General features: G+C 54.4%; 1 protein-coding gene across 2 annotated transcripts in view; it reads right to left on the bottom strand.

Moving 5' to 3' along the window:
- Positions 1 to 27,556, bottom strand: part of PSME4 (proteasome activator subunit 4) — a 1,411,622-nt gene that overhangs the window by 239,430 nt on the left and 1,144,636 nt on the right. For both annotated transcript variants that reach the window (XM_078649478.1, XM_078649477.1), the window contains one exon: positions 18,032 to 18,117. In XM_078649478.1, coding sequence (XP_078505604.1) covers positions 18,032 to 18,117 — 86 coding nt within the window. The remainder of the gene's footprint in view (positions 1 to 18,031; positions 18,118 to 27,556) is intronic.

The following is a 27,556-nucleotide window of genomic DNA, read 5'->3' on the forward strand; positions in this document are numbered from 1 at the left end:
GATGTCCCTAACCCTAGGTATCAGTTCGCAGAACGGGGAGGATGGGCGGGGCGGTAAGGAATCTAATACTAACTACTGTTTCTTACAGATATATCGTTACCGAAGGTAAGTAACTTGTTCATCTGAAAGAAACAGGTTAGTATTAGATTCCTTACCTTAGAATAGATACCCCAGCAATACCAACCCCGGTGGTGGGTCTGCGAACCAATACAACCTACACCAGAAAGTCCTGGAGGACCGAACGGCCAAAGAAGCCATCCCTCCGGACTTGACTGTCCAGGCAGTAGTGCCTCGCAAAGGTGTGCAGCGAGGCCCACGTGGCCGCCTGGCAAATGTCCTGCAAAGGGACTCCCCGGCCCAGGGCAGTAGTAGCCGCCGTGGCCCGAGTGGAATGGGCCCTCAGCCCAACAGGAGGCTCCTTCCGAGCCAAAGAGTAGCATGCTTTGATGCACAGGACGACCCACCGAGAGATGGTCCGTTTCTGTACCGCCCTTCCCTTCTTCTCACCCACGTAGCCAACAAACAGTTGGTCATCCACCCGGAACTGGCGTGTGCGATCCATATAGAATGAAAGCGCACGTTTTGGGTCCAGACGATGGAGCCGCTCTTCATCCTTTGAAGGATGCGGAGGCGGGAAGAAGGAGGGCAAGGTGATGGACTGCCCAATGTGAAAAGCAGAGACTACCTTGGGCAGGAAAGAAGGTCTGGTCCGAAGAACCACCTTATCAGGATGAACAGACAAGAAAGGAGGTTGAACAGAAAGAGCCTGGAGCTCACTCACTCTCCTGGCAGAGGTGATGGCTACCAGGAAGGCCGTCTTTAAGGTGAGAAGACGGAGAGGACAGGAATGAAGGGGCTCAAAGGGAGCGCACATCAGGAAAGTCAAAACCAGGTTCAAGTCCCACTGAGGCATCACGAACGGAGCTGGAGGATACATGTGCGTGATGCCCTTCAAGAATCTTAACACAATAGGGGACTTGAACAAAGATGGCTGATCAGGTAGCCTCAAGAAGGCGGAAAGGGCAGAAAGATAGCCCTTGATAGTGCCCAGAGCAGAGCCCTGCTGGGCAAGGGAAAGGAGGAAGAGGAGAACCTCAGATAGAGGGGCAGAAAGGGGATCCACAGCCTTCGCTGTGCACCATGCCACAAATCTGTTCCACCGGCAGGCGTATACCGACTTTGTGGAGGGACGCCTGGCTGCCAGAATGACATCACAGACTTCAGGAGGCAAGTCAAATGGCCTCAACTGTCGCCGCTCAATCTCCACGCATGGAGGTGGAGACTGGACAGGTTCGGGTGGAGGACCGTCCCCTGCTGCTGCGACAGAAGGTCCTCCTGAAGGGGCAGGCGGATCGAGGGACCGACTGTCATGCTGAGTAGCTCGGGATACCAGTACCTTCGAGCCCAGTCCGGAGCCACAAGGATAACTTGGGCCCGGTCGCGCCTGATCTTCTTCAGCACTCTGGGCAGAAGTGGTATAGGCGGAAAGGCGTACAACAGACCGCAACTCCACTCGCGCCGAAAGGCGTCGCCGAGCGAGTGCCGTCTTGGAAACTCCAACGCGCAGAACTGATGACATTGCGCGTTCTCTTCTGTGGCGAATAGATCTAACCAAGGCTCTCCCCATTGCTGAAAGAGGCCTCTCGCCACATCCGAGTTCAGACGCCATTCGTGATCCACCGAGCACCGACGGCTGAGTTCGTCCGCCCTGGCGTTCAGAGAACCTGCCAGGTGTTGAACCGTCAGAGTCACGCCCTGACGTTCCAGCCATTGCCAGAGGCGCAGAGCCTCTTGGCAAAGGGTCCACGACCCCACACCGCCCTGTTTGTTGCAGTACCACATGGCGGTGGTGTTGTCCGTGAACACCTGCACTACACTCCCGTTGACAAAGGGGAGGAATGCCTTCAGTGCCAGGCGAATCGCCCGCAGCTCCAACATGTTGATATGGAGCCGGGACTCCGCCGGAGACCAGAGGCCTCTGATCTCCGCCTCTCCCAAGTGGCCACCCCAGCCTTGGAGGGACGCGTCCGTCACAACCACGTGCTCCGGCTGGGGAAGGGAGAGGGATCTGCCCCTGACCCAATCGCGGTCTGTAAGCCACCACTGCAACTGTCTCGCAGTGCCCTCCGAGATCAGGACATGGTCGGATAGGTTGCCCTGATGCTGGGCCCACTGAAACTTCAGGTCCCACTGCAGAGCCCGCATCCGCCATCTGGCGTGATGCACCAGAAGGATGCAGGAGGCCATCAGCCCCAGAAGCCGCAGCGTCAACCTGACCGAAACCCGGGATAACGGCTGAAAGATGGGAATCAGAGCCTGAATATCCCGGACCCGCCGTTCCGGGGGATAAACCCGAAACTGCGCCGAGTCGAGAACCGCTCCGATGAAAAGGAGCTTTTGAGAGGGACACAGGTGTGATTTCGGCACATTGATGGAAAACCCCAACTCGTGCAGGAGGTCTGCCGTCATCTGAAGGTGGTGGACGACTGTCTGGGGCGAGCCCGCCTTCAACAGCCAGTCGTCGAGGTAGGGGAAGACTGAAACCCCTAACCGGCGCAGATGAGCTGCGACCACCGCCATCACTTTCGTGAACACCCGTGGGGCGCTGGTAAGGCCGAATGGGAGCACGATAAACTGAAAATGCTCGTGGCCTACCGTGAACCGCAGGTAACGCCGGTGGGCCGGCAGGACGGGGATGTGAAAGTACGCATCCTGCAAGTCCAACGCTACCATCCAGTCTTGTGGGTCTAGAGCAGCCAAGACCTGAGCCAAAGTCAACATCTTGAACTTCTCCTTCCGGAGGAAGCCGTTGACGTTCCGTAGATCCAAGATAGGACGCAGGCCTCCCTTGTCCTTCTTGGGTACCAGAAAGTAGTGGGAGTAGCAACCACACCCTACTTCTGGCCCAGGAACGCGCTCGATGGCCCCCTTGGCCAAGAGGGCCGTAACTTCCTCCTGCAGAAGTGTCAAGTGGTCCCCCGACACACGGTGGTTCTGCGGTGGCATGGCTGGAGGAGTGGACTCGAAGGGGAGGGCATAGCCCCTTCGGACAAGCTGCAGCACCCACCTGTCCGATGTTATCGCGCGCCAGCGGGAGTGGTGATGGCGAACCCTGCCACCCACTGGCGTCACGTGAGCCCGAAAGCTCGGACTAGGAAGGCTTGGATGCCGCAGCGGAGGGAGGCGTGGACTGACCACGACGCTGGCCTCTACCGCCACCACGGCGGAAACCACGGGCGCCACCGCGCTGGGGAGCGCTCTGCGCCGCGTGGCTGGCAGCACGTGTGGGACCTCCTCTCCCTTGGCCACGAAAGGGCCGAAACGAACCCGTCTGCTGGCGCTGGGTCTGGGTCGAGAGACCCAAGGACTTGGCCGTGACCCTGGAGTCCTTGAAGCGCTCCAGCGCGTGGTCCGCTTTGTCACCAAATAGGCGACTGCCATCAAATGGCATGTCCATAAGCGTATTCTGGACGTCTGGTGAGAAGTTGGCAGATCTCAGCCAGGCATGGCGACGAATCGCCACCGTAGTGGACATGGCCCGTCCCAGGGAGTCCGTGGTGTCCAGACCACAACGGATCGAGTACCGCGCCGCATCCCGGCCTTCAACAAAGGCCCGGGTGAGCTTGTCCCGCACTTCCTGGGGGCATTGCGGCAAACACTCCTCGACCGTATCCCACAGGGAGTGGGTGTAGCGGCCCAAGAGGCACGCGGTGTTACAAGACCGCAGTCCAGCACTCAAAGAGGAAAACACTTTCTTTCCGAATTGGTCGTACCTCTTTGATTCCCGGTCGGGCGGAGCCGACGGAAATGCGGACTGCGAAGTGGAGGCCTGGATCACCAGACTCTCCGGGGAGGGATGGGTGGACAGGAAGGCAGGGTCGTCCGCGCAGGGACGGTGACGCCTGGCAACGTTCCGGTCAACCGGCGCACCAGAGGCGGGCCTGGACCAGGTGCCCAGAAGGACATCCGTCAGGGCCTCATTAAACGGCAGCAGAGGCTCCTGGGGGCATGACTGCGGTTTAAAAACTTCCGTCAGGATATTCGGTTTGACCTTCGCGACGGGGAGCTCAAGGTGTAAGGCCTTGGCAGCCCTCATCAGGACCACCGAATAGGCAGCACCCGCCTCGGACGCCACAGGGGACGGAGAGACAAACCCAGGGTTGGGCGACTCGTCCAGGCCACTGGCATCACCCAGATCACCTACCCAGTCCACATCGTACTGGCAGGCACGGGATAGAGGGTCCTCAGACCCCTCCCAACCCTCACCATACTCCTCCTCGTCATACCCATATTCTGGGTCGACGATATAGACATCGGGGTCAACAGGCCCCATCGGCGTCGGGTCCGGCGTCGGCCGACGCCGGTCCGGCTCCGAGTCCGGAGTCGGGGAGGAAAGGGGGGTGGCGCCGCGCGGCGTCGGTGCCGGGGACCCGACGCCGGCCGGAGCCGACGGCGGAGTCGCTGCACCACGCGGGGGCGGTACCCTGGGCTGGTCCACAGGAACCGACGCCGGAGAGGCCGGGAGACCAGCCGGCGACGAACCAGAGGGAACCAGCGGCGCCGGGGCCGGAGCCACCGGCGGCGCCGGGGCAGGAGCACCCGAACCGCTCGGGCCCCCAGACGGGACCGACGGGCCCGCAGGCGCCGAAGGCCCCGCCGGAGAAGACCTCGCCCTCATAGCAATGAGGAAGGCCTCGATCTCCTCACGCGACGCGCCTTCCCCAGGGACCGACAGGTGTGGGGCAGACGGCGTCGGCGACCCATGCGGGACCGCGGGGGTGGGGCCACCCGAGCCCCCGGCCGCAGCACGCGGGCGTCGGGGGGAGTCGGGGGTGCGATGGCGACGCCCCGACTTCTTGTGCTTACCTGACGAGCCGGAGGAATGGTGGCGACTCCCGGAGCGCCCATGGCGGCTCCGCGACCGCTCCCTCGACCGCTCCCTCGACCTCCGACCGGACCGGGACCGCTCTCGACGCGGGGCCGACAACCGGAGTTCGAGAAGCTTGCGGGACCGCTCCCGCCTAGCTTTTCCAGTCAAGGCCCGACAGTCGACGCAGGACTCCACGTCGTGGTCCGCGCCCAGACACCGGAGGCAGAGTCGATGGTGGTCGGTGACCGACATCATGCGGTCGCACTCGTCACAACTCTTGAAACCGGGCATCCTACCGGCACCGTAAAGATCAATCAACTTGGTCAAAAGACCGGAGTACTGCTCTTCGGATCTGCGCTAACTGGCGCGGAAAAAAGAAGAACTGACGTCAGCGCGCGGAGGCGGCGTCTATATACTCCAGCGACGTCATCACGGCGCACGACGCCGACGACGCGGAGCCGCAGGGGACGCCTGCAGACGACGCCTACCGACGCGCAGGGGTACTGCTACGCAAAAGTTTCCGGATCCAGACTGACGCCTGGGGATATTCTAAGGTAAGGAATCTAATACTAACCTGTTTCTTTCAGATTGAGCCCTTATACCCTCTGGTGGTTCCTTACCGGCCAAAGAGTAGCAGATCTTTATGCAGAGGACGATCCATCTCGATAAAGTTCTTTTATGGACCGCCCTTCCTTTCTTGCAGCCAGCAAATCCAACGAAGAGCTGGTCTTCCAAACGAAAGTCCTTGGATCTGTCCAAGTAAAAGGACACCGCCCTCTTAGGGTCCAGACGGTGCAGTCTCTCTTCCTCCTTAGAAGGGTGAGGGGGAGGATAGAAGGTAGGAAGGGTAATGGACTGTCCTAGATGGAAGGGAGTTACCACCTTAGGCAGAAAAGCAGCCCTGGTCCTAAGAACCATTCTATCAGCATGAATGGTCAGGAATGGGGGCTTGGAACTAAGAGCTTGAAGCTCACTAACCCTCCTTGCCGAGGTTATTACAACCAGGAAGACTGTCTTAAGGGTAAGAAGCCTCATGGGACATTTGTGGAGAGGCTCAAAGGGAGCACCCATCAAAAAGGTCAATACAAGATTCAAATCCCACTGAGGCACAATGAAAGGTGAAGGAGGGAACATATTAGTAAGACCCTTCAAAAACCTTAAGACCACAGGAGACTTAAAAAGAGAGGGCTGGTCAGGCAAGCAGAGAAAAGCCGACAGCGCCGACAGGTAACCCTTTACCGTGGCAACCGCCAGACCCTGCCGTGCCAAAGAAAGAGCAAATTGGAGAACATTAGACAAATGGGCCCTCAAAGGATCAACAGACCTTTCCCCACACCACGTGACAAATTTCGACCATCTATAAGAATAGATGGACTTAGTGGAGTCACGCCTGGCTGACAAGATGACATCCACAACGTCAGGCGGGAGGGAAAAGGAATTCAGGTTGCCCCGTTCAATCTCCAGGCATGAAGGTGCAATGTCTGGAGGTGGGGGTGTAGAACCTGCCCCTCCATCAGAGAGAGGAGGTCTGCCCTGAGAGGGAGACGGAGCGGCGGGTGAGAGGAGAGGTGGAGTAGATCTGTATACCACACCCTTCTTGGCCAATCCGGAGCGACCAATATGACTTGGGCCCGGTCTTGGCGAATCTTCCTCAGAACCCGAGGAATCAAGGGTATGGGGGGAAACGCGTAAAGGAGTTGACCTCTCCAACTCAACTGAAACGCGTCCCCCAAGGCTCCTTGCATCGGATACTGGAGACTGCAGAACGACAGGCAGTGCGCATTCTCGCGAGTGGCGAACAGGTCCACCCGAGGAGTCCCCCACATTTGAAAGATGTCGTGAACCACCTCCGGGTGAAGCCTCCACTCGTGGTCGGCAGAAAACTGCCGACTGAGACTGTCTGCACGAACGTTCAGAACCCCGGCCAGATGATTTGCCATCAGACAAATCTGATGGTCCTGAACCCAGGACCAGAGATGCAGAGCCTCTCTGCAGAGACACTGCGACCCTACTCCTCCCTGCTTGTTGATGTACCACATCGCAGTCGTGTTGTCCGTCAGGACTTGAACAGACTGACCGCGAAGGGAAGGGAGGAAGGCCTTGAGCGCCAAACGTATCGCCCGCAATTCTAGAAGGTTGATGTGAAGCAACCTTTCCTCTGGAGACCAAAGTCCTTTGACCTCCAGATCCCCCAGATGAGCACCCCACCCGAGAGTGGATGCATCCGTTATCACCGTGGCCACCGATGGGGGAAGTTGAAAAGGCTTTCCTTGGGACAGATTGCCTTCCACGCCCCACCAAGACAGATCCGCTGCAGCTTCTCTGAAGATCCTCACTGACTCCCTGAGATCTCCGCTGTGCTGATACCACTGCTTGCGGAGGCACCACTGGAGCGCCCTCATGTGCCAGCGTGCATGGTTGACCAACAGAATGCATGAAGCCATCAGACCGAGCAGGCGAAGGACCTTCAGGACTGGAACGACCGCTCCATTGTAAAACAAAGGAATCATCTCCCGTATGTCGCGAATCCTTTGAGGGGGAGGGAATGCACGACATACGGTTGTGTCCAGTACCGCACCTATGAACAGGTTGCGCTGGGAGGGCACCAGGTGAGACTTGGGTACATTTATTGAAAAACCCAACCTGTACAACAACTGAGTTGTCTCTCGCAAATGATGGAGCACTCTCTCTGACGACTCCGCTTTGATCAGCCAGTCGTCCAAATAAGGGAATACTGGAATCCCTGATCTCCTGAGATGCGCCGCCACCACTGCCATCACCTTGGTGAAGACTCGAGGCGCAGTAGTAAGTCCAAACGGAAGGACCGCAAACTGGTAGTGCTGCGATCCCACCGTAAAACGGAGATACCTCCTGTGCGACTTGAGGATTGGGATGTGAAAGTAAGCATCCTGCAAGTCAAGCGACACCATCCAGTCTTCTTCTTGCAGCGCTTGAAGAACCTGAGCAAGGGTGAGCATCTTGAATTTCTCCTGCTTCAGATAGAGATTCAAGATCCTGAGATCCAGGATTGGACGAAGCCTGTCATCCTTCTTCGGAATCAGGAAATACCGGGAGTAGCATCCCTGACCCCTTTCCTGCTCTGGGACCACCTCTATCGCACCCTTTCTTATCAGAGTCAACACTTCCTTTTGCAGAAGAGACAGATGCTCCTCGGAGCAATACCCTTGGCAAGGAGGGAAATTGGGAGGGAATTCCCGAAAGGGAAGGGCATACCCATTTTCTACAAGATTGAGAACCCAAAGATCTGACGTAACCGATTCCCAATCCTGTAGAAAATGGGTAAGCCGACCCCCAACTGGACCCACATGATCCTGAATGTCGGATCTAGGGCTGCTTCTCAGGGGCAGGGGGGTTGGAGGAAGTGGAGGAGGAAGAGGCCTGACGTCCACGAGGACGCACTCTTTGCTTTCCCCTGTATGACCTGTACAAGGAGTTTTGCTGCTGCTGTTGTTGCTGCTGCTGCTGCTGGCCTTGCCGGAAATTCCGAAAGGCAGGGCGGCCAAAACCTCTGAATCTTCTGCCAGTTGAAGAACCTCTCACTTGAAGACCCAAGGATTTAGCAGTCGCCTTGCAATCTTTAAACCTCTCAAGGGCCGCATCAGCCTTCTTCCCAAAAAGGCCTGAACCATCGAAAGGAAGATCTAATAATGTCGCCTGAACATCAGCCGAAAAGTCCGAAGATTTCAACCAGGCAGACCTCCTAGTAGCGACAGCAGTGCCCATAATGCGCGCCACAGAGTCTACAGTATCCAAACCGCTCTGAATGACCTGGCGAGCCGCTGCCTGAGCGTCAGAGATGACTTCCTCAAAATCCTTCCTGCTGCCATCAGGAATTTTTGGAACAAGAACATGCAAAGAGTCCATCAGAGCATGTAAATATCTCCCCATCAAGCAAGTGGCATTTGATGACTTCAATGCCATACTGGCAGAGGAGAAGGACTTCTTTGCCACCTGATCCTGCTTCTTTGCCTCCTTCTCAAAAGGAACCTGAGGGAAAGCACTAACGTTCTTCTTGGAGCATGCAGCCTGAATGACCAAACTCTCCGGTGAAGGGTGAGAGGTTAAAAAGGCAGGATCATCAGGGGCAACCCTGTATCTTCTGGCTACACTTTTAGAGACAGCTGGAGCCGACAAAGGTTTTTTCCACACCTCTAGAATGGGCTCTGTCAGAGCATCATTGAAAGGAAGAAGAGGTTCCACCACTGAACTCGGAGAATGGAGTACTTCAGTCAGAATATTAGATTTGAATTCTGCTGTAGGCAAAGTCAACTTAAGGAGACTGGCAGCCTTTCTCATAATCAAATGATAGGGTTGAATGTCCTTAGAAGGAGTGCTAGAACCTGATGGTAACTCCCACTCTGGAGAGAAATCAAGGCTTCCTGCTTCTGCCAAATCCTCAAAAGTATCTTCATCCAATTCACCCTCTTCAAGGTCAGATTGTGAATCCAAAAACCTCCTTTCTTCTAGAAGGCGCTGAGCCTCTCTTCTGGATCTCATCTTGACCCGTTTTGCCCTCGGATCCACCATCGGCTCCGACGGATTCGGAATCGACGTCGGGATCGAATCCGCAGGTTCAGAGGGATGTGTTCTAGGTCGACCCGGAGCAGGCGAAGCCGGAACCGGCGTCGACGGCTTCGGTGGAGCCGGAAAATGCCACGGCGGCGTCGGAGCCGGCATGTAAGGCATAAACGGAGCCGGAGGGTAGGAGTGAGGGACTCCTAAGCTAAAAGCCAAAGGACCCATGGGACCCGAAGGTGCACCAGAGGGGTACCACGACCTCGAAAAGACTCCATACATCGCGTTGAGAAACGCAGAAGGGTCCTGGCCTGGGGCAGGAAATGGTGGATGAAAACCTTCAGGCCTGTCCCGAGGAGCGTTCGGATTCGGCTCACCTAATGGCTCGGAACCCTCATCCTCATGATGCTCCTCCTCATCTCGGGCCGGGGACGGCGCCGGAGATGGACTCGGAGCCGGATTCGGAGTCGGAGACGGAGCCGGAGACGGCGCCCGTGACTCAGAAGGGGAAGCCTCACCTTCAGGTTCTGGATCCGAAACCTCAATGGTCACTACCTTCGAACGAACCTTCGGTGACCTCGACCTCGATCCCGACTCCTTACCAGAACGACGTCGAGACTCATGTCTCCTCTTCTTATGTTTCCTCTTTTTTGAAACATGATCCGAAGCCGACTTCGAAGACGACCTTCCTCGAGATCTAGACCTGGACCTCGATCTCGACTTCGACCTCGCCCTTCGAGAACGAGACTTCGACGACTTCCCCTTTCCAGCTTTCATCTTAGCCACTAGGAGCTTCGCCTCTCTCTCCCTCAGGGCCTTCGGGTTCATCTTCTTACACGAAGAGCAGTCCTCCACATCATGGTCCGAGCTCAAGCACCAGATGCAGTCGCTGTGTGGGTCGGTAATGGACATCATTTTGCCGCATTCTCTGCAGGGCTTGAATCCGGTCTTTTTCAAAGACATTGTCGAAGAAACAGGATACAGAGAAGCAGAAAAAGGTAACAATATAGGCAACAAAGTATCCGTTGGCTACAGAGATTCCCGATAACCGTTAGCGTCGACGACGCGGAAAAAAGGGAACTGATGTCATCATGCCGGCGTGGGCCTATTATAGGCGTCGGTGACGTCAGCGGAGTCGCGAGCGAGGTCGTGTCTCTATGACGTCAGGAGTCCACGTCGGCGCGAGGCTACGAAAAAAGAATTTCCGAATGTTGCTGACGCAAGGGGGTATTCACAAGGTGAGGAATCCACACGGCAGATGTATCTATCAGAACTAGGATTACAGGTAAGTAACTTATCTTTCTCTTCCAGGGGATCCTTATCAATAGTCATAAGCACATGAATAGAATAGCAAGCCCATCCCCTCATCCTGTGGGCAAGTAAAACAGAATACAATTCAGATACACAGCAACCATAAGGACTATACAGACTCCGAAAGGTCAACATTTGAACAGATTCCTCAAGGAGGCCTGGCCCACTTGGGTATCTGCTCTGGAGCCCGAATCCAGACAGTAATGTCACGTAAATGTATGGACCGATTTCCAAGTCGCAGCTTTGCAAATCTCGGCCATCGGTACATTGTGTAGGAATGCTACTGTTGCCGCTTTGCCCCTAGTAGAGTGAGCTTTTAGGGGAAGCGAACAGAGGTCTATTTGCTAATTGGTATGCCAACTTTATACAAGATACTTTGCATCCCGAGATGGATCTCTTAGAAGCTGGAAAGCCTGTTCTAACAGAACCATAGTTTACAAACAATTGATCAGACTTCCTCATGGCTTTTGTTGCATCTAAATAAAATTTGAGAACCCTCTTGAGGTCTAGCAAATGGAGAGATGATTCCACTAGTGTGGTAGGATTGAGAAAGAAAGAGGGTAGAGAAATCATCTGATTAGCATGGAACTCCGACACAAACATGGGTAGGAAGGAATGGTGGGTTTGCATAACCACCCTATTATGGTGGAAGACTGCATAAGGTTCTTTGGAACAGAGTGCTTGTATCTCACTCACTCTGCGTGCCGCTGTAATTGCTACTAGTAAAGATACCTTCCAAGAAAGGTGTTGCAATGTAGCTTTATGAATGGGTTCAAATGGGGGACACATCAATTTGGACAATACAAGGTTCAACTCCCAAGAGGGAGAAGGAGATCTAACAGGGGGATAGACCTTTTTTAACCCCTGTAGGAAGTCCTTAACCACCTGCAGTTAAAAAAAGGAAGGTTGGTTAGGTGATTTACGATATGCTGTAATAGCTGCCAAATTAACTTTTATGGAAGAGTTTTTTAAACCAGATTTGGCCAAGTAAAGTAAGTATGGCAAGATCACCTCCTCTTGCCCATTGATTGGACTGCAACCATTGCGTACACACCATAAGTAAAACCATTTCCACTTCAGAGAGTACGAAGCTCTCGTAGAAGGTCTCTTTGACTCCCGTAAAATGCCCATGCAGTCTTGAGGGAGTTTCAGATGTCCGTACTGCAGGACTTCAGGAGCCATGCTGTTAAGTTGAGAGAGGGAAGGTTGGGATGTAGAATCTTCCCTCCCCATCTTGGTGAGAAGGTCCGGCCTGCATGGGCGTCTCCGATGCGACAAACTGAGAGTTGCAACAGATCCGGAAACCACCATTGGCGAGGCCAGTCAGTTGCTATGAGGATCATCTTCATTCTGGATCTCAGAAGTTTGGCCACCACCTTCGGAATGAGAGGGAGGGGTGGAAAGGCGTATGCATACGTCCCTGACCAATTTATCAAAAGTGCATTCTCTCTCGTTCCTGGCTGGTAAAACCTGGATGCGAAGGCGTGGTATTTTCTGTTTTGTTCGCCTGCGAAAAGGTCGATGAAAGGATGACCCCACCGCTGAAAAATGTATGCCACCACGTCGTCGTTGAGCACCCAGTCTTCTGCTCTCCAAGTAGATGGACTGCCACAACGGTTTGAGAGGCAGAAGAGGAGGAGGGGAAGGACAAGGAGACTTGTTGACGGACAAAACCCCGTAGACAACCTTTGCTCTTCCCCTGGAGGATCTGTACAGAGGATTTATCTGCAGCTGCTGCTGTGGTTGCTGTATGCCACGAAAGTACAAGTACTTCTAAAAATGCCAAAACCAGCGGAACTGTCTATAGTCACTGAAGCCCTAAGGACCTTGCTGTTGCCTTGCTATCTTTAAAGCGTTGCAGCGCAGAATCCACCTTAGATCCAAATAAGCGTTATCCATCAAAAGGCAAGTCCAGTGATGTAGCCTGAACATCAGGGGAAAAGCCTGAGCCCCGTAACCAGACATGCCTATTCGTTGCTACAGAAGACCCCATTGCTCTGACTACAGACCCCCCCGTGTCCAGCCCAGATTGGATCACCAGACGGGCAATTTTGGAACAACTTCCTTAGCTGTCTCCATGAGGGCATGAATGCAACGTCTCAAGAGACATGTGACGTTTGTAGATTTCAAGGCCATACTGCCAGACGAAAAAACCTTTTTGTCCGACTGCTCCGTCCGTTTTGATTTCCTATCCGCAGGCGTAGATGGAAAAGACCCTTCTGATAACTCAGAAGAGCAAGAAGAACAAGTTAGTTACCCTCAGTAACGCCTTTTTTGGTGGATACAGTATCTGCCTGTGGATTCCTCACCTTTTGAATTACCCCTGCGCCAGGATTCAACGGAAATTCTTTTTCTAGCTCTCCCACGTCGACGAGGACGTCACAATGGAACGGCTCTGCACGCGATTCCGCGTGACGTCATTGGAGCCATAAGTAGACTTCGTCGGCGTGCTGAAGTCAGTTCCACCCATTTTTTCTGTGCCTTCGAGGCGAACGGGAGGACCAACAACATTATACAAGTATACACAGTATACAAAATATATATAAAGAAATACATACAGTATGTAGGTAAAGAGGAAAAGCTAAAAACCATAGCATTTCCTAACAACAAACTGCATGGCAAGAAACTGACATATGAAAAACAACAATGTCAAACAATAAGAAGTTTTTCGGTATATGCAGGAGGACAACAGGGGGGGGGAGGCGGGGGGGGTGGCTGTGAGGAATCCACAGGCAGATACTGTACCTACCAGAAAAAGCATTACCGAATGTAAGTAACTTGGTCTTCTGATGGATACATCTGACTGTGGATTCCTCACCTTTTGAATTGAATCCCCCAAGCCGTACCTCTCCCAGAAAAGGGTGTCCAAAAACCTATACCAAAAAATCCTGCAGCACAGAACGTGCAAAATGGCCATTCCTCCTAACCTCCAAATCTAAGCAGTAATGCTTTACAAAAGTGTGGAGAGAGGCCCAAGTTGCCACCTTGCAGATGTCCACAACTCTTCACAAACTTGGCCCATGTAGAGGAATAAATAGATTTGGTGGAGTGTCTCCTGGCTGATAAAATAACATCAACTCCTGGATGATAAAATAACATCCACCACATCCAGTGGAAGAGAGAAAGAACTTAGGTAGCTCTGTTCAATCTCCAGGCATGAAGGTGCAGGCTTTGGAAGTGGGGGTGTAAAACCTGCCCCTGTGAATGCAACAGGAGGTCTGTCCGGAGACGGAGATGGAGCCGAGGGTGGCCAATCCGGGGCGATCAATATGACTTGGGCTCGGTCTTGACAAATCTTCCTCAGAACCTGAGGGATCAAGGGTACGGAGGAAACACGTAAAGAGAGTTGAGATCCCCAATCCAATTGAAACGCGTCCTTCAACGCTCCCCGCATCGGATACTGAAGACTGCCGAACGACGGGCAACGCGCATTCTCTTGAGTGTCAAAAAGGTCCAACTGAGGAAACCCCCACATCTTCAGGATGTGATGGACTACCTCCACTCGTGATCAGCCGAGTATCGCCGACTGAGACTGTCTGCACGCACATTTAGCACTCCAGCCAGATGATTTGCAATTACACAAATCTAATGGCCCTGAGCCCAGGACCAGAGTCGCAGAACCTCTCTGCAGAGATGATACGACCCTACCCCTCCCTGGTTGTTTATGTACCACATCGCTGTAGTGTTGTTGGACTGACCCCGAAGGGAGGAAAGGAAGACCTTGAGAGACAAATGTATTGGATGCAATTCCAGAAGGTTGAAGTGGAGCAACCTTTCCTCCAGCGCCCAAAGACCCTACTTCTTCAGATCCCCCAGATGAGCCCCTAAAGTGGATGCATCCGTGATCACCGTGGCTACCGGCAGAGGAAGTTGAGAAAGCTTCCCTTGAGCAAGGTTGCCCAGCACACTCCACCAAGACAGATCCGCTGCAGTGTCTCTGAATATTAGGACCATCTCCCGGAAAACTCAGTTGTGCTAATACCATTGGCTGCGGAGGCACCACTGGAGTACCCTCATGTGCCAGCGTCCATGGTTGACCAACAGTATGCAGGAAGCGAACAGACCTAGCAGGCGTAAGACCTTCAGGACTGGAACAACCGCTCCATCGTTAAACAAATAAATAATCTCCTGAATGTCGAGAATCCTCTGCAGAGGCGGGTAAGCTCGACACATATTAGTGACCAGTACTGCCCCTATGAACAGGCTGCGCTGAGAGGGCACCAGATGAGATTTGGGTACATTTATCGAGAAACCCAAGTCGAACAACAGCTGTGTTGTTACCTGCAGATGATGCAGCACCATGTCTGGCGACTTTGAGAAGCCAGTCGTCCAGATAGGGGTAAACAGGAATCCCCGACCTTCTGAGATGAGCTGCCACCACTGCCATCACCTTTGTGAAGACCCGAGGTGCGGAATTAAGGCCGAAAGGGAGAAGCGCAAACTGGTGGTGCTGAGAACCTACCATAAAATGGAGATACTTCGGATGCGACTTCAGGATGGGAATGTGAAAATACGCATCCTGTAAATCAATCGATACCATCCAGTCTTCCTGCGGAAGCGCCAGAAGAACATAAGCTAGGGTCAACACCTTGACTTTCTCCTGCTTGAGGTAAAAATTCAAGACCCTGAGGTCTAGGATCCATCTTTACCTGCAGTCCTTCTTGGGGATCAGGAAATAACAGGAGTAACATCCCTGACCCCTTTTCCTGCTCCGGAACCACCTCTATCGCACCTTTCTGTAGTAAAGGAAGAACCTTCGGCTGCAGGAGCAGCAAATGTTCCTCTGAATACCAGCCCTGGTGAGGAGGGTAAGGAGGTGGAAGCTCTTGGAAGAGTAGGGTGTACCCATTCTCTACAAGATTTAAAACCCAAATATCTGATGTAACAGATTTCCAATCTTGTAGAAAATGGGACCATTTGCTCAGAGTCTCTGTCTCCTGGAGTTTGAGGAAAAGACCCAGCCGACTGTTTAGAACAAGAACCCTGCACTACCAAACTTTCTGGAGAAGGATGAGCAGAAAGAAAAGCAGGATCATTAGGAGCAGGCCTGTACCTCCTTGCCACCGTCCTTGAAACAGCAGGCTTCGGCCACACCTCCAGAATTGTCTCTGTCAAAGCCTCATCAAAAGCCGAACGAGGCTCAATCACAGAAGATGGGGAATGTAACACTTCTGTTAGAATATTTGGCCTGAAGTCAGCTGTGGGTAACTGCAGGTCTAAAAGTTCAGCAGCATTCCTGATGACAGCATGGTTTGGTGCAACACCCTGAGAAGGCAAGGCCTTTGGTGATGTAAGCTCCCACTCTGGAGAAGTATCTAGACCACTTGCCTCACGATAGCCTTCAAATTCATCAACAAAATCCTCGATCTCACCTTCTTCAGTCCTCCTGCTGATATTCCTCCTCCTCCAACAGTTTTTGGGCCTCCCTCCATGACCACAACTTCGGAACTGGTGTCGGTAGCGCTAAGCACAGCGCCCGAGACACTGGCACCGGCGTCGATGGAATGCCTTCTGAAGCGGGCACCAACGGCCAATCGAAGTCGTGAGGAAGAAGGACCAGAGACTGTGATATCGGCATTGAAAACCTCAGAGCCGGAAACTGCCAAGACGGTGCTGTCGGCATAAAGGGCACGAAGGGTGCCTGGGCATATTGTTGAGGAACGCCCAAATTGAAAGCAAGCAAACCCACGGGCCCTGACGGCGCACCAATAGGGTGGGCTGCCCTGGCAAACATGCCGTACATCACATTAAGAAAATGTGAAGGATCTGATCCAGGTCCAGGAAAGAGTGGATAAGGAGCCGAGTCTGAATCCACTCGAGGCTGAGTAGGCTGAAGCCCTGGCGCTGGAGCATCGGATCCAGAACAGGTCAGGGAGCAGACATAGGAGAAGACATCCCTGGCTCCAGAGAATCTCTTGGCGCTGGAGATATCCTTGGCGCCCGAGAACCATTCGGCGTCGGTGAGCGCGCCGGAGAACCCCTCGGCGTCAGTGAGTGAACCGGAGTCGCTTGAGGAGAAGGAGACGGCGAGATGACATCTTTAGTGCGACGTCGCGGAGCTGGAGAAGATGACCTCGAAGCTCTACCCTTCGACGAATGGCGTCAAGAACCATGCCTTCTCTTCTTCTTGTGCTTCTTCAACTTCAAAGTATGCAAGTTTGACGACTTCAATTTTGATCTCTTACGGCCCCTCTTCTCCTTTCTTGCTTTAGCCATAAAGAGCTTAGCCTCACGCTCTTTCAAAGCCTTCGGATTCATCTTCCGACAATTGGAGCAGCCTCCGACGTTGTGATCCGAAGAAAGGCACCAGACAGTCCTCGTGGGATCAGTGATGAACATATGTCCCCCACACTCCCTACAAGGCTTAAATCCAGACTTCTTTAACCCCTTGGGCGCGGCCGCAATTCTGCGTCTGAGCGGCACTTCTAATGAGTGGGCGAGTTCATGACGGCCCCAAGCCGTCATCAGCACACGAGCACTGTGATGCATGACGGCCGGGGGCCATCATGCATCAGCATGGAAGGGGTTAAAGTAGCTATCACACTGCTACTCCAAGAATGAAGAAACAAAGTAATAACAATACCAAATGGAGAGTCCCATTAAACCGTTACACGTCTAAGGTGGGGGAAAATGGGAACTGACGTCAGCAAGCCGACGAGGTCTTCTTGTGGATCCGGTGAAGTCATATGGAATTGTGAGCGGAGCAGTGCCATTGTGACGACCTTGGTGAAGTGGGAAAGCTAGAAAAAAGTTTCTGTGGAATGCTGGCGCAAGGGTGATTTAAAAGGTGAGGAATCCACCGGAGATGAATCCATCAGAAACAAGCTGCTTTACACTCCTTCAAGATAAAACTAAAGGCTGCTCTCCACAGCTACCACTTTGAGATCTTTCAAAGATTTTTAAAGACCACTAAAATCACCATAAAGGTTGTATAGATTAGTGCAAGGTGCATCATTTAAATAAGTGTGCACCATATACTAAGCCAGTCTCCTACAACAATGATGCACCGACAGAAGACTTTTCATTGTAGAATTATTTTCTGGTGCAACATAGGTAGAGAATTTTGATCACTTGTCGTCAGAGGACATTACAAACATCCACCCAGCCAAATATGTAAACAGCATTTGTACCATTAATGTCAGCGCCCATACATCTAAGGGGTGACAGTGCTGCACTATATAAATGTTGACTGATTGATGTTATCCATTTCTTTCGCCCTGTTTATTTCTATACAGATGTTACTAGTTTAAAAAAATGCGAACATCTGAGAATTCATTTTGCTGAAAAACATTGCTTGAGCTTTAAAAAACGTACCTTAAAGAGGATAGGCAAAAGCTGTATTTGTTCTGGCACAGCTGTAGAAAACAGTCTGCCTGCACTTGCGATTAACCACTTCAATACTAGGAAAAAGAACAAATCAAGATTTTTAAAGTTTATATAAACGCACTCATCTACAGTGAGTTTTCAATGATCAATAATGATTATATTATGATCAAAAAGAGTTCCCTTCAACAATACCCATATTTGCCAGCAAAGATACTCAACCCTTAAAGTTTTTTGTAAACCTATAATCACATTTTCAATACATGTGACATTTTATATAGTCCCATGCATCACACAACACGTGCTACTAAGCACTATAACAGAACTTAATAAAAAAAGAAACAAATTTGATGGAACTGTTAAAGCTAACGCTACTAAACCACTGGGAATACCTCTCGGAGGAGCATGTACCTATCGAACAAGTTACTTACCTTCGGTAACGATATATCTGTAAGAAACAGTAGTTAGTATTAGATTCCTTACCTTAGAATATCCCCAGGCGTCAGTCTGGATCCGGAAACTTTTGCGTAGCAGTACCCCTGCGCGTCGGTAGGTGTCGTCTGCAGGCGTCCCCTGCGGCTCCGCGTCCGTCGTCGGCGTCGTGCGCCGTGATGACGTCGCTGGAGTATATAGACGCCGCCTCCGCGCGCTGACGTCAGTTCTTTGCACACAGCTTTTCCGCGCCAGAACACGCAGAGCCATGTGAGAACCAACACTGGTGCCATTAGAAACTAGGGCCCTGAAAGGGATGTCCTTAACCCTAGGTATCAGTTCGCAGAACGGGGAGGATGGGTGGGGCGGTAAGGAATCTAATACTAACTACTGTTTCTTACAGATATATCGTTACCGAAGGTAAGTAACTTGTTCATCTGAAAGAAACAGGTTAGTATTAGATTCCTTACCTTAGAATAGATACCCCAGCAATACCAACCCTGGTGGTGGGTCTGCGAACCAATACAATCCTACACCAGAAAGTCCTGGAGGACCGAACGGCCAAAGAAGCCATCCCTCCGGACTTGACTGTCCAGGCAGTAGTGCCTCGCAAAGGTGTGCAGCGAGGCCCACGTAGCCGCCTGGCAAATGTCCTGCAAAGGGACTCCCCGGTTCAGGGCAGTAGTAGCCGCCGTGGCCCGAGTGGAATGGGCTCTCAGCCCAACAGGAGGCTCCTTCCGAGCCAAAGAGTAGCACGCTTTGATGCACAGGACGACCCACCGAGAGATGGTCCGTTTCTGTACCGCCCTTCCCTTCTTCTCACCCACGTAGCCAACAAACAGTTGGTCATCCACCCGGAACTGGCGTGTGCGATCCATATAAAATGAAAGCGCACGTTTTGGGTCCAGACGATGGAGCCGCTCCTCATCTTTTGAAGGATGCGGAGGCGGGAAGAAGGAGGGTAAGGTGATGGACTGCCCGATGTGAAAAGCAGAAACTACTTTGGGCAGGAAAGAAGGTCTAGTCCTCAGAACCACCTTGTCTGGATGAATGGACATGAAAGGAGGTTTGACAGAAAGAGCCTGGAGCTCACTCACTCTCCTGGCAGAGGTGATAGCAACCAGGAAGGCCGTCTTTAAAGTCAGGAGACGGAGAGGCCAGGAATGAAGCGGCTCAAAGGGAGCGCACATCAAGAAAGTCAGAACCAGGTTCAAGTCCCACTGAGGCATCACGAACGGAACAGGTGGATACATGTGCGTGATGCCCTTCAAGAATCTCGTTACAATAGGGGACTTGAACAAAGATGGCTGATCAGGTAGCCTCAAGAAGGTGGAAAGGGCAGAAAGGAAGCCCTTGATAGTGCCCAGAGCAGAGCCCTGCTGGGCAAGAGAGAGAAGAAAGAGGAGAACCTCGGAGAGAGGGGCAGAAAGGGGATCCACAGCCTTTGCTGTGCACCATGCCACAAATCTGTTCCACCGGCAGGCGTATACCGACTTTGTGGAGGGACGCCTGGCTGCCAGAATCACATTACAGACTTCAGGAGGCAAGTCAAATGGCCTCAACTGTCGCCGCTCAATCTCCACGCATGGAGGTGGAGACTGGACAGGTTTGGGTGGAGGACCGTCCCCTGCTGCTGCGACAGAAGGTCCTCCTGAAGGGGCAGGCGGATCGAGGGACCGACTGACATGCTGAGTAGCTCGGGATACCAGTACCTTCGAGCCCAGTCCGGAGCCACAAGGATAACTTGGGCCCGGTCGCGCCTGATCTTCTTCAGCACTCTGGGCAGAAGTGGTATAGGCGAAAAGGCGTACAACAGACCGCAACTCCACTCGCGCCGAAAGGCGTCGCCGTGCGAGTGCCGTCTTGGAAACTCCAACACGCAGAACTGATGACATTGCGCGTTCTCTTCTGTGGCGAATAGATCTAACCAAGGCTCTCCCCATTGCAGAAAGAGGCCTTTCGCCACGTCCGAGTTCAGACGCCATTCGTGATCCACCGAGCACCGACGGCTGAGTTCGTCCGCCCTGGCGTTCAGAGAACCTGCCAGGTGTTGAACCGTCAGAGTCACGCCCTGACGTTCCAGCCATTGCCAGAGACGCAGGGACTCCTGGCAAAGGGTCCACGACCCCACTCCGCCCTGCTTGTTGCAGTACCACATGGCGGTGGTGTTGTCCGTGAACACCTGCACTACACTCCCGTTGACAAAGGGGAGGAATGCCTTCAGTGCTAGGCGAATCGCCCGCAGCTCCAACATGTTGATATGGAGCCGGGACTCCGCCGGAGACCAGATGCCTCTGATCTCCGCCTCTCCCAAGTGGCCTCCCCAGCCCTGGAGGGACGCGTCCGTCACAACTACGTGCTCCGGTTGGGGAAGGGAGAGGGATCTGCCTCTGACCCAATCGCGGTCCGTAAGCCACCACTGCAACTGTCTCGCAGCGCCCTCCGAGATCAGGACATGGTCGGATAGGTTGCCCTGATGCTGGGCCCACTGAAACTTCAGGTCCCACTGCAGAGCCCGCATCCGCCACCGGGCGTGATGCACCAGAAGGATGCAGGAAGCCATCAGCCCCAGCAGCCGCAGCGTCAACCTGACCGAAACCCGGGATAACGGCTGAAAGATGGGAATCAAAGCCTGTATATCCCGGACCCGCCGTTCCGGAGGATAAACCCGAAACTGCGCCGAGTCGAGAACCGCTCCGATGAAAAGGAGCTTTTGAGAGGGACACAGGTGTGATTTCGGCACATTGATGGAAAACCCCAGCTCGTGCAGGAGGTCTGCCGTCATCTGAAGGTGGTGGACGACTGTCTGGGGCGAGCCCGCCTTCAACAACCAGTCGTCGAGGTAGGGGAAGACTGAAACCCCTAACCGGCGCAGATGAGCTGCGACCACCGCCATCACTTTCGTGAACACCCGTGGGGCGCTGGTAAGGCCGAATGGGAGCACGATAAACTGAAAGTGCTCGTGGCCTACCGTGAACCGCAGGTAACGCCGGTGGGCCGGCAGGACGGGGATGTGAAAATACGCATCCTGCAAGTCCAACGCCACCATCCAGTCTTGCGGGTCTAGAGCAGCCAAGACCTGAGCCAAAGTCAACATCTTGAACTTCTCCTTCCGGAGGAAGCCGTTGACGTTCCGTAGATCCAAGATAGGACGCAGGCCCCCCTTGTCCTTCTTGGGTACCAGAAAGTAGTGGGAATAGCAACCACACCCTACTTCTGGCCCAGGAACGCGCTCGATGGCCCCCTTGGACAAGAGGGCCGTAACTTCCTCCTGCAGAAGTGTCAAGTGGTCCCCCGACACACGGTGGTTCTGCGGTGGCATGGCTGGAGGAGTGGTCTCGAAGGGGAGGGAGTAGCCCCTTCGGACGAGCTGCAGCACCCACCTGTCCGATGTGATAGTGCGCCAGCGGGAGTGGTGATGGCGAACCCTGCCACCCACTGGCGTCACATGGGCCTGCAAGCTCGGACTAGGAGGATTTGGAAGCTGATGCTGCGGGGGGAGGTGTGGTCTGACCCCGCCGTTGTCCCCGACCGCCTCCACGGCGGAATCCACGGCCGCCACCGCGTTGAGAAGTATTCTGCGGTGCGTGGCTGGCAGCACGTGTGGGACCGCCCCATTCCGTGGCCACGAAAGGAGCGAAACGAACCCGTTTGCTGGCGCTGGGTCGAGAGACCCAAGGACTTAGCCGTGACCCTGGAGTCCTTGAAGCGCTCAAGCGCGTGGTCCGCTTTGTCGCCAAACAGGCGACTGCCATCGAACGGCATGTCCATCAAAGTATTTTGGACATCCGTCGAAAAGTTGGCGGATCTCAGCCAGGCGTGGCGACGAATCGCCACCGTCGTGGACATCGCTCTGCCCAGCGAGTCGGTCGTATCAAGGCCCCACCTGATGGAATATCTCGCCGCGTCTCGGCCTTCAATCATAGCCTGGCCGAGCTTGTCCCGTACCTCCTGCGGGCATTGCGGCAGACACTCCGCGACCGTATCCCACAGAGAGTGGGTGTAGCGGCCCAAGAGGCATGCGGTGTTGCAAGACCGCAGTCCCAGACTCAGGGACGAGAAGACCTTCTTGCCATACTGGTCGTACCTCTTTGATTCCGGGTCAGGCGGGGCCGACGGGAATGCGGTTTGGGAAGTGGAGGCCTGGATCACCAGACTCTCAGGGGTGGGATGGGTGGACAGGAACTTAGGGTCGTCCGGACACGGACGGTGGCGTCTGGCCACGTTCCTATCAACAGGCGAACCTGAAGCGGGCCTGGACCACGTGCCCAAAAGAACGTCTGTCAAGGCTTCATTGAACGGCAGCAGAGGCTCCTGTGGGCATGACTGCGGTTTGAAGACCTCGGTGAGGATGTTAGGCCTCACTTTAGCGACGGGGAGCTCAAGGCGTAAAGCCTTGGCAGCCCTCATCAACACCACTGAATAAGCAGCCCCAGCCTCCGAAGCCACAGTAGGAGGCGAGACAAAACCAGGGTTAGGAGAATCATCCAGACCACTGGCCTCACCCAAGTCACCTGTCCAGTCCACGTCGTACTGACACTCGCGTGACAGAGGGTCCTCAGACCCCTCCCAACCCTCTCCATAATCTTCATCCTCACCATATTCTGAGTCAACGATGTAGACCGGCTCCACGGGGCCAATGAAGAGGGAGTGGGGGCGGCGCCGCCCGGAGCCGGCGCCGGAGCCCCGACGCCGGCCGGAGGCGGCACCATGGGTTGGCCCGATGGAATCGGCGCCGGAGAGGCCGGAGGACCAGCCGGCGTCGACCCCGAAGGGCCCAGCGGCGCCGGGGCCGGAGCCGCCGGCGGCGTCGGGGCCGGAGCACCCGACGGCGTCGGGGCAGGAGCACCCGAACCGCTCGGGCCCCCGGACGGGACCACCGGGCCCGCAGGCGCCGTAGGCCCCGTCGGAGGAGACAGCGCCCTCATGGCCATGGGGAACTCCTCTATCTCCTCGCGCGACGCGCCTTGCCCAGGGACCGACGGGTATGGGGCAGGCAGCGTCGGCGACCCACGCGGGGGTGGGGCTACCCGAACCCCCGGCCGCATCGCGCGAGCGTCGGGGGGAGTCGGGGGTGCGATGACGACGCCCCGACTTCTTGTGTTTCTTACCTGAGGAACCGGAGGAATGGTGACGACTTCCGGAGCGCTCGTGGCGGATCCGCGACCGTTCTCTCGACCGCTCCCTCGACCTCCGGCCGGACCGGGACCGTTCTCGACGCGGGGCCGACACCCGGAGCTCGAGAAGCTTGCGGGACCGCTCCCGTCTAGCCTTAGTCGTCAAGGCCCGGCAGTCGACGCAGGACTCCACGTCGTGGTCCGCGCCCAGGCACCGGAGGCAGAGTCGATGGTGGTCGGTGACCGACATCGCGCGATCACACCCGTCACAGTTCTTAAAACCGGGCATCCTACAGGCACCTTAAGAGTTAGAGTTATCAAAAAACTTTGGTCAAAAGACCGGAGTACTGCTCTTCGGATCTGCGCTAACTGGCGCGGAAAAAAGAAGAACTGACGTCAGCGCGCGGAGGCGGCGTCTATACACTCCAGCGACGTCATCACGGCGCACGACACCGACGACGGACGCGGAGCCGCAGGGGTACTGCTACGCAAAAGTTTCCGGATCCAGACTGACGCCTGGGGATATTCTAAGGTAAGGAATCTAATACTAACCTGTTTCTTTCAGATGGACGAGTTACTTTCCTTGGGTAACGATGTATCTGGTAGAGACACAGTTTAGCGCAGATTCCTTAACTTAGAATATCCCCAGTAGACTGGATCCGGAAATATTTCCGCAGCAGTACCTCTGCTCGCCGGGGGTGGCGATGCACGGCTCCGCCATGACGTCGTCCTCAGACATGACATCAGCAGAGCCATATATGCCCCTCCTGGCACGCTGACGTCAGTTTTCGTTGGAAAAACTTTTTCGCGCCACAACGCGGAGTCACCACCAAAAACTGTGAGAGTATGGGAACAGTGTGCGTAAAGAATGAAAAAAGAAATGGAAATGTGAAAACAGCACCATAAAGGATAGTACTAGGCATTGTATACTGCAAATGAAGGAAGGAAACAGCAGAGCACCTCTCTGAGAAGCAACCCCGCAAAAGCTAAGGCTAAACCCTCCCTGGAGGCAATAGACTATGTGAAAAAACATCATGGCAGACGACAGAAGTCTGCAACCACAATATATATAATCCAGAAGGGCAAAGAAAATCCATGACAAGACGGCACCAGAAAAGGACGTCGTATCCCCTGGAAGAGGCCTATAGTCAGAGGCAGATCGAAGAGACTTCAAACCAATGGACCGCAGGGGAGGTAAGAGACCCCAAGACGATTGAGAAGGGGATAGCGAGGGGTGGTGAACCGTGAGAAGATCCCACACAGGACAATCTAGGGCATAAAAATTTAAAAGTGTACTGCCAGTGCACCCTAATATGATTAAGTAGAGCAAGCAAAACAGATTGAAGTATTCCGTGTAGGAGTGAAGTGAAGACGTCACCACGCAGAAAGACAAAGCTACACGGAGGGAGGCGAATGCAGGAAGCCAAACCTTCAAAGGTCCTCGCAGAACGGGGAGGATGGGCGGGCGTTAAGGAATCTGCGGCTTGACTGTGTCTCTGCCAGATACATTATTACCGAAGGTAAGTAACTTGTCCATCTGATAGAGACATCTAGCCGCAGATTCCTAAACATAGAATAGATACCAAAGCCATACCCACAGAGGTAGCGGGTCTGCGACTGAACCCCACCAAGTTCGCAAGAGAACTTAGCTGTCAGCAAGGTGACGGAACACGGAGGGGACTGCAAGCCAGTGCAGCCACACCAGACCACGAAGCCCTGAAAAGAGCGGGAAACAGTGGGAGGCCAAGGCACCACAAGCTCTTAAAGAACAGCACGAACACCTCGTATATAGATGCGGGTGGAGAGAAAGGAAGCATAAGCTACTACTGTTGGTGGGGAAGTGAGAGTTCATAGCTTTGCAAGAAGAGGAACGGAGCCTAGGGTCTGAAGGATCCGCAGAATCCGATGTGTTGACTGTAAGTAACTGTCGAGACGAATGGATCCCTCGACCCCTCACAGTCTGGCTTCCGAGCCAACCACAGCACCGAGACCGCCCTCATCGCTGCCACCGATGACATCCGAACCCTGATGGACAACGGAGAAACAGCGGCCCTCATCCTCCTGGACCTCTCCGCGGCTTTCAACACTGTCTGCCACCGCACCCTAGTGCAGCGCCTCGGCAACATCGGAATCCAGGAGAAGGCACTGGAATGGATCACCTCCTTCCGCGACGGAAGAACACAGAGAGTCCGCCTACCACCGTACAAGTCAGAGGCCACCGAAGTCATCTGCGGCGTCCCTCAAGGATCCTCGCTGAGTCCCACCCTCTTCAACGTCTACATGAGCCCCCTCGCGGCCATCGCACGCCAACACAACCTCAACATAATCTCCTACGCCGACGACACCCAGATGATCCTCTCCCTGACCAACGACCCCGCCGCCGCCAGAGCCAACCTGCACGAAGGGATGAGAGATGTAGCCGAGTGGATGACGACCAGCCGCCTGAAACTGAACTCAGACAAGACGGAGGTCCTCATCCTGGGCTCCTCGCCCTCCGCCTGGGACGACTCCTGGTGGCCCCCCGCCCTGGGCACCGCACCCAAACCGACGGACCACGCACGCAACCTGGGCTTCATCCTGGACTCCTCCCTCTCCATGACCAGACAAGTCAACGCCGTCTCCTCATCATTCTTCAACATCCTACGCATGCTACGGAAGATCTTCTGGTGGATCCCCACCGAGACCAGGAAGACTGTCACCCAGGCCCTCGTCACTAGCTGACTGGACTACGGCAACGCCCTCTACGCCGGAACCACCGCCAAGCTCCAGAAGAGACTCCAGCGGATCCAGAACGCCTCAGCCAGACTCATCCTCGACATCCCACGAAACAGCCACATCTCCGGACATCTGAGAGACCTGCACTGGCTCCCCGTCAACAAAAGAATCACCTTCCGTCTCCTCACCCACGCACACAAAGCCCTACACGACCAAGGCCCGAGCTACCTCAACAACCGTATCAACTTCTACACTCCCAAGCGCCACCTCAGATCAACCAGCCACGCCCTCGCCGCCGTCCCCCGCATCCGAAGAGCGACAACAGGAGGAAGATCCTTCTCCTACCTGGCCGCCAAGACCTGGAACTCCCTCCCGACAGACCGGCGCCTGACCCAAGACCACCTCTCCTTCAGGAAGAAGCTCAAGACCTGGCTGTTCGAGCAGTAACGGCACCCCCCCCCCTCCTAGCGCCTTGAGACCCTACGGGTGAGTAGTGCGCTCTATAAATGTCTTGATTGATTGATTGATTGATTGATTGTAAAACCCAGAGATAACAAACTGGTATGACAGGGCCAGCGCATACCTGGCCAGCATGCACAACAATGGAAAAAAGACACTGTCGAACCTGCACCAGACAAAATACGTGGGACAGCAGCGGCAGGATGTCGACCCATGGCCAGCAAGTGTCGGTAGCACCAGAAACACAAGACACTCCAGCACACACACGCCCTGTCACAGGACATGTGAGGGAGCTGACGGCAATCAGCATAAGCACCCAAAACAGGACTACAGTCAAAATGATAGTCATGTGGAAGACAGAAACACACCCAAGCATACCGTGTGGGCGCTAGAACGATACGAAGCATAGGAAAAAAAACATAGGGTAGTGGGAGCAGCCCAGACGTGAAGGATGCAGTAGCAAGCAGGCTATCGGTAAAAAGGGGTCATATGGGAAGCTGGACACCCACAGAAGAGCTTGTAGAATGAGCAGACAGGGGCGAAGACCACGGACACCGCAGGAAGGAACGTTGCCTGCGCAACTCCGCTGTGCGAAGAGCACAGAGCAGATATAGATTAAGAAGAGAACGTAAAAAGCCTGTCTCCCCCTCCCACCCAGGCCTCGCCGCGGCACCCCACCCAACCACCAGATACATAATCTTCCGCACACAGGACGAACCAGATTGTCATCTGGCCAATCTGGGACTTGGAACCCACAGCCCTTGACGTGCGCCCCCCCCCTGTCCCCGCGTGC

Source organism: Lissotriton helveticus, chromosome 6 (assembly GCF_964261635.1).
Source record: "Lissotriton helveticus chromosome 6, aLisHel1.1, whole genome shotgun sequence".
NCBI lineage: Eukaryota > Metazoa > Chordata > Amphibia > Caudata > Salamandridae > Lissotriton > Lissotriton helveticus.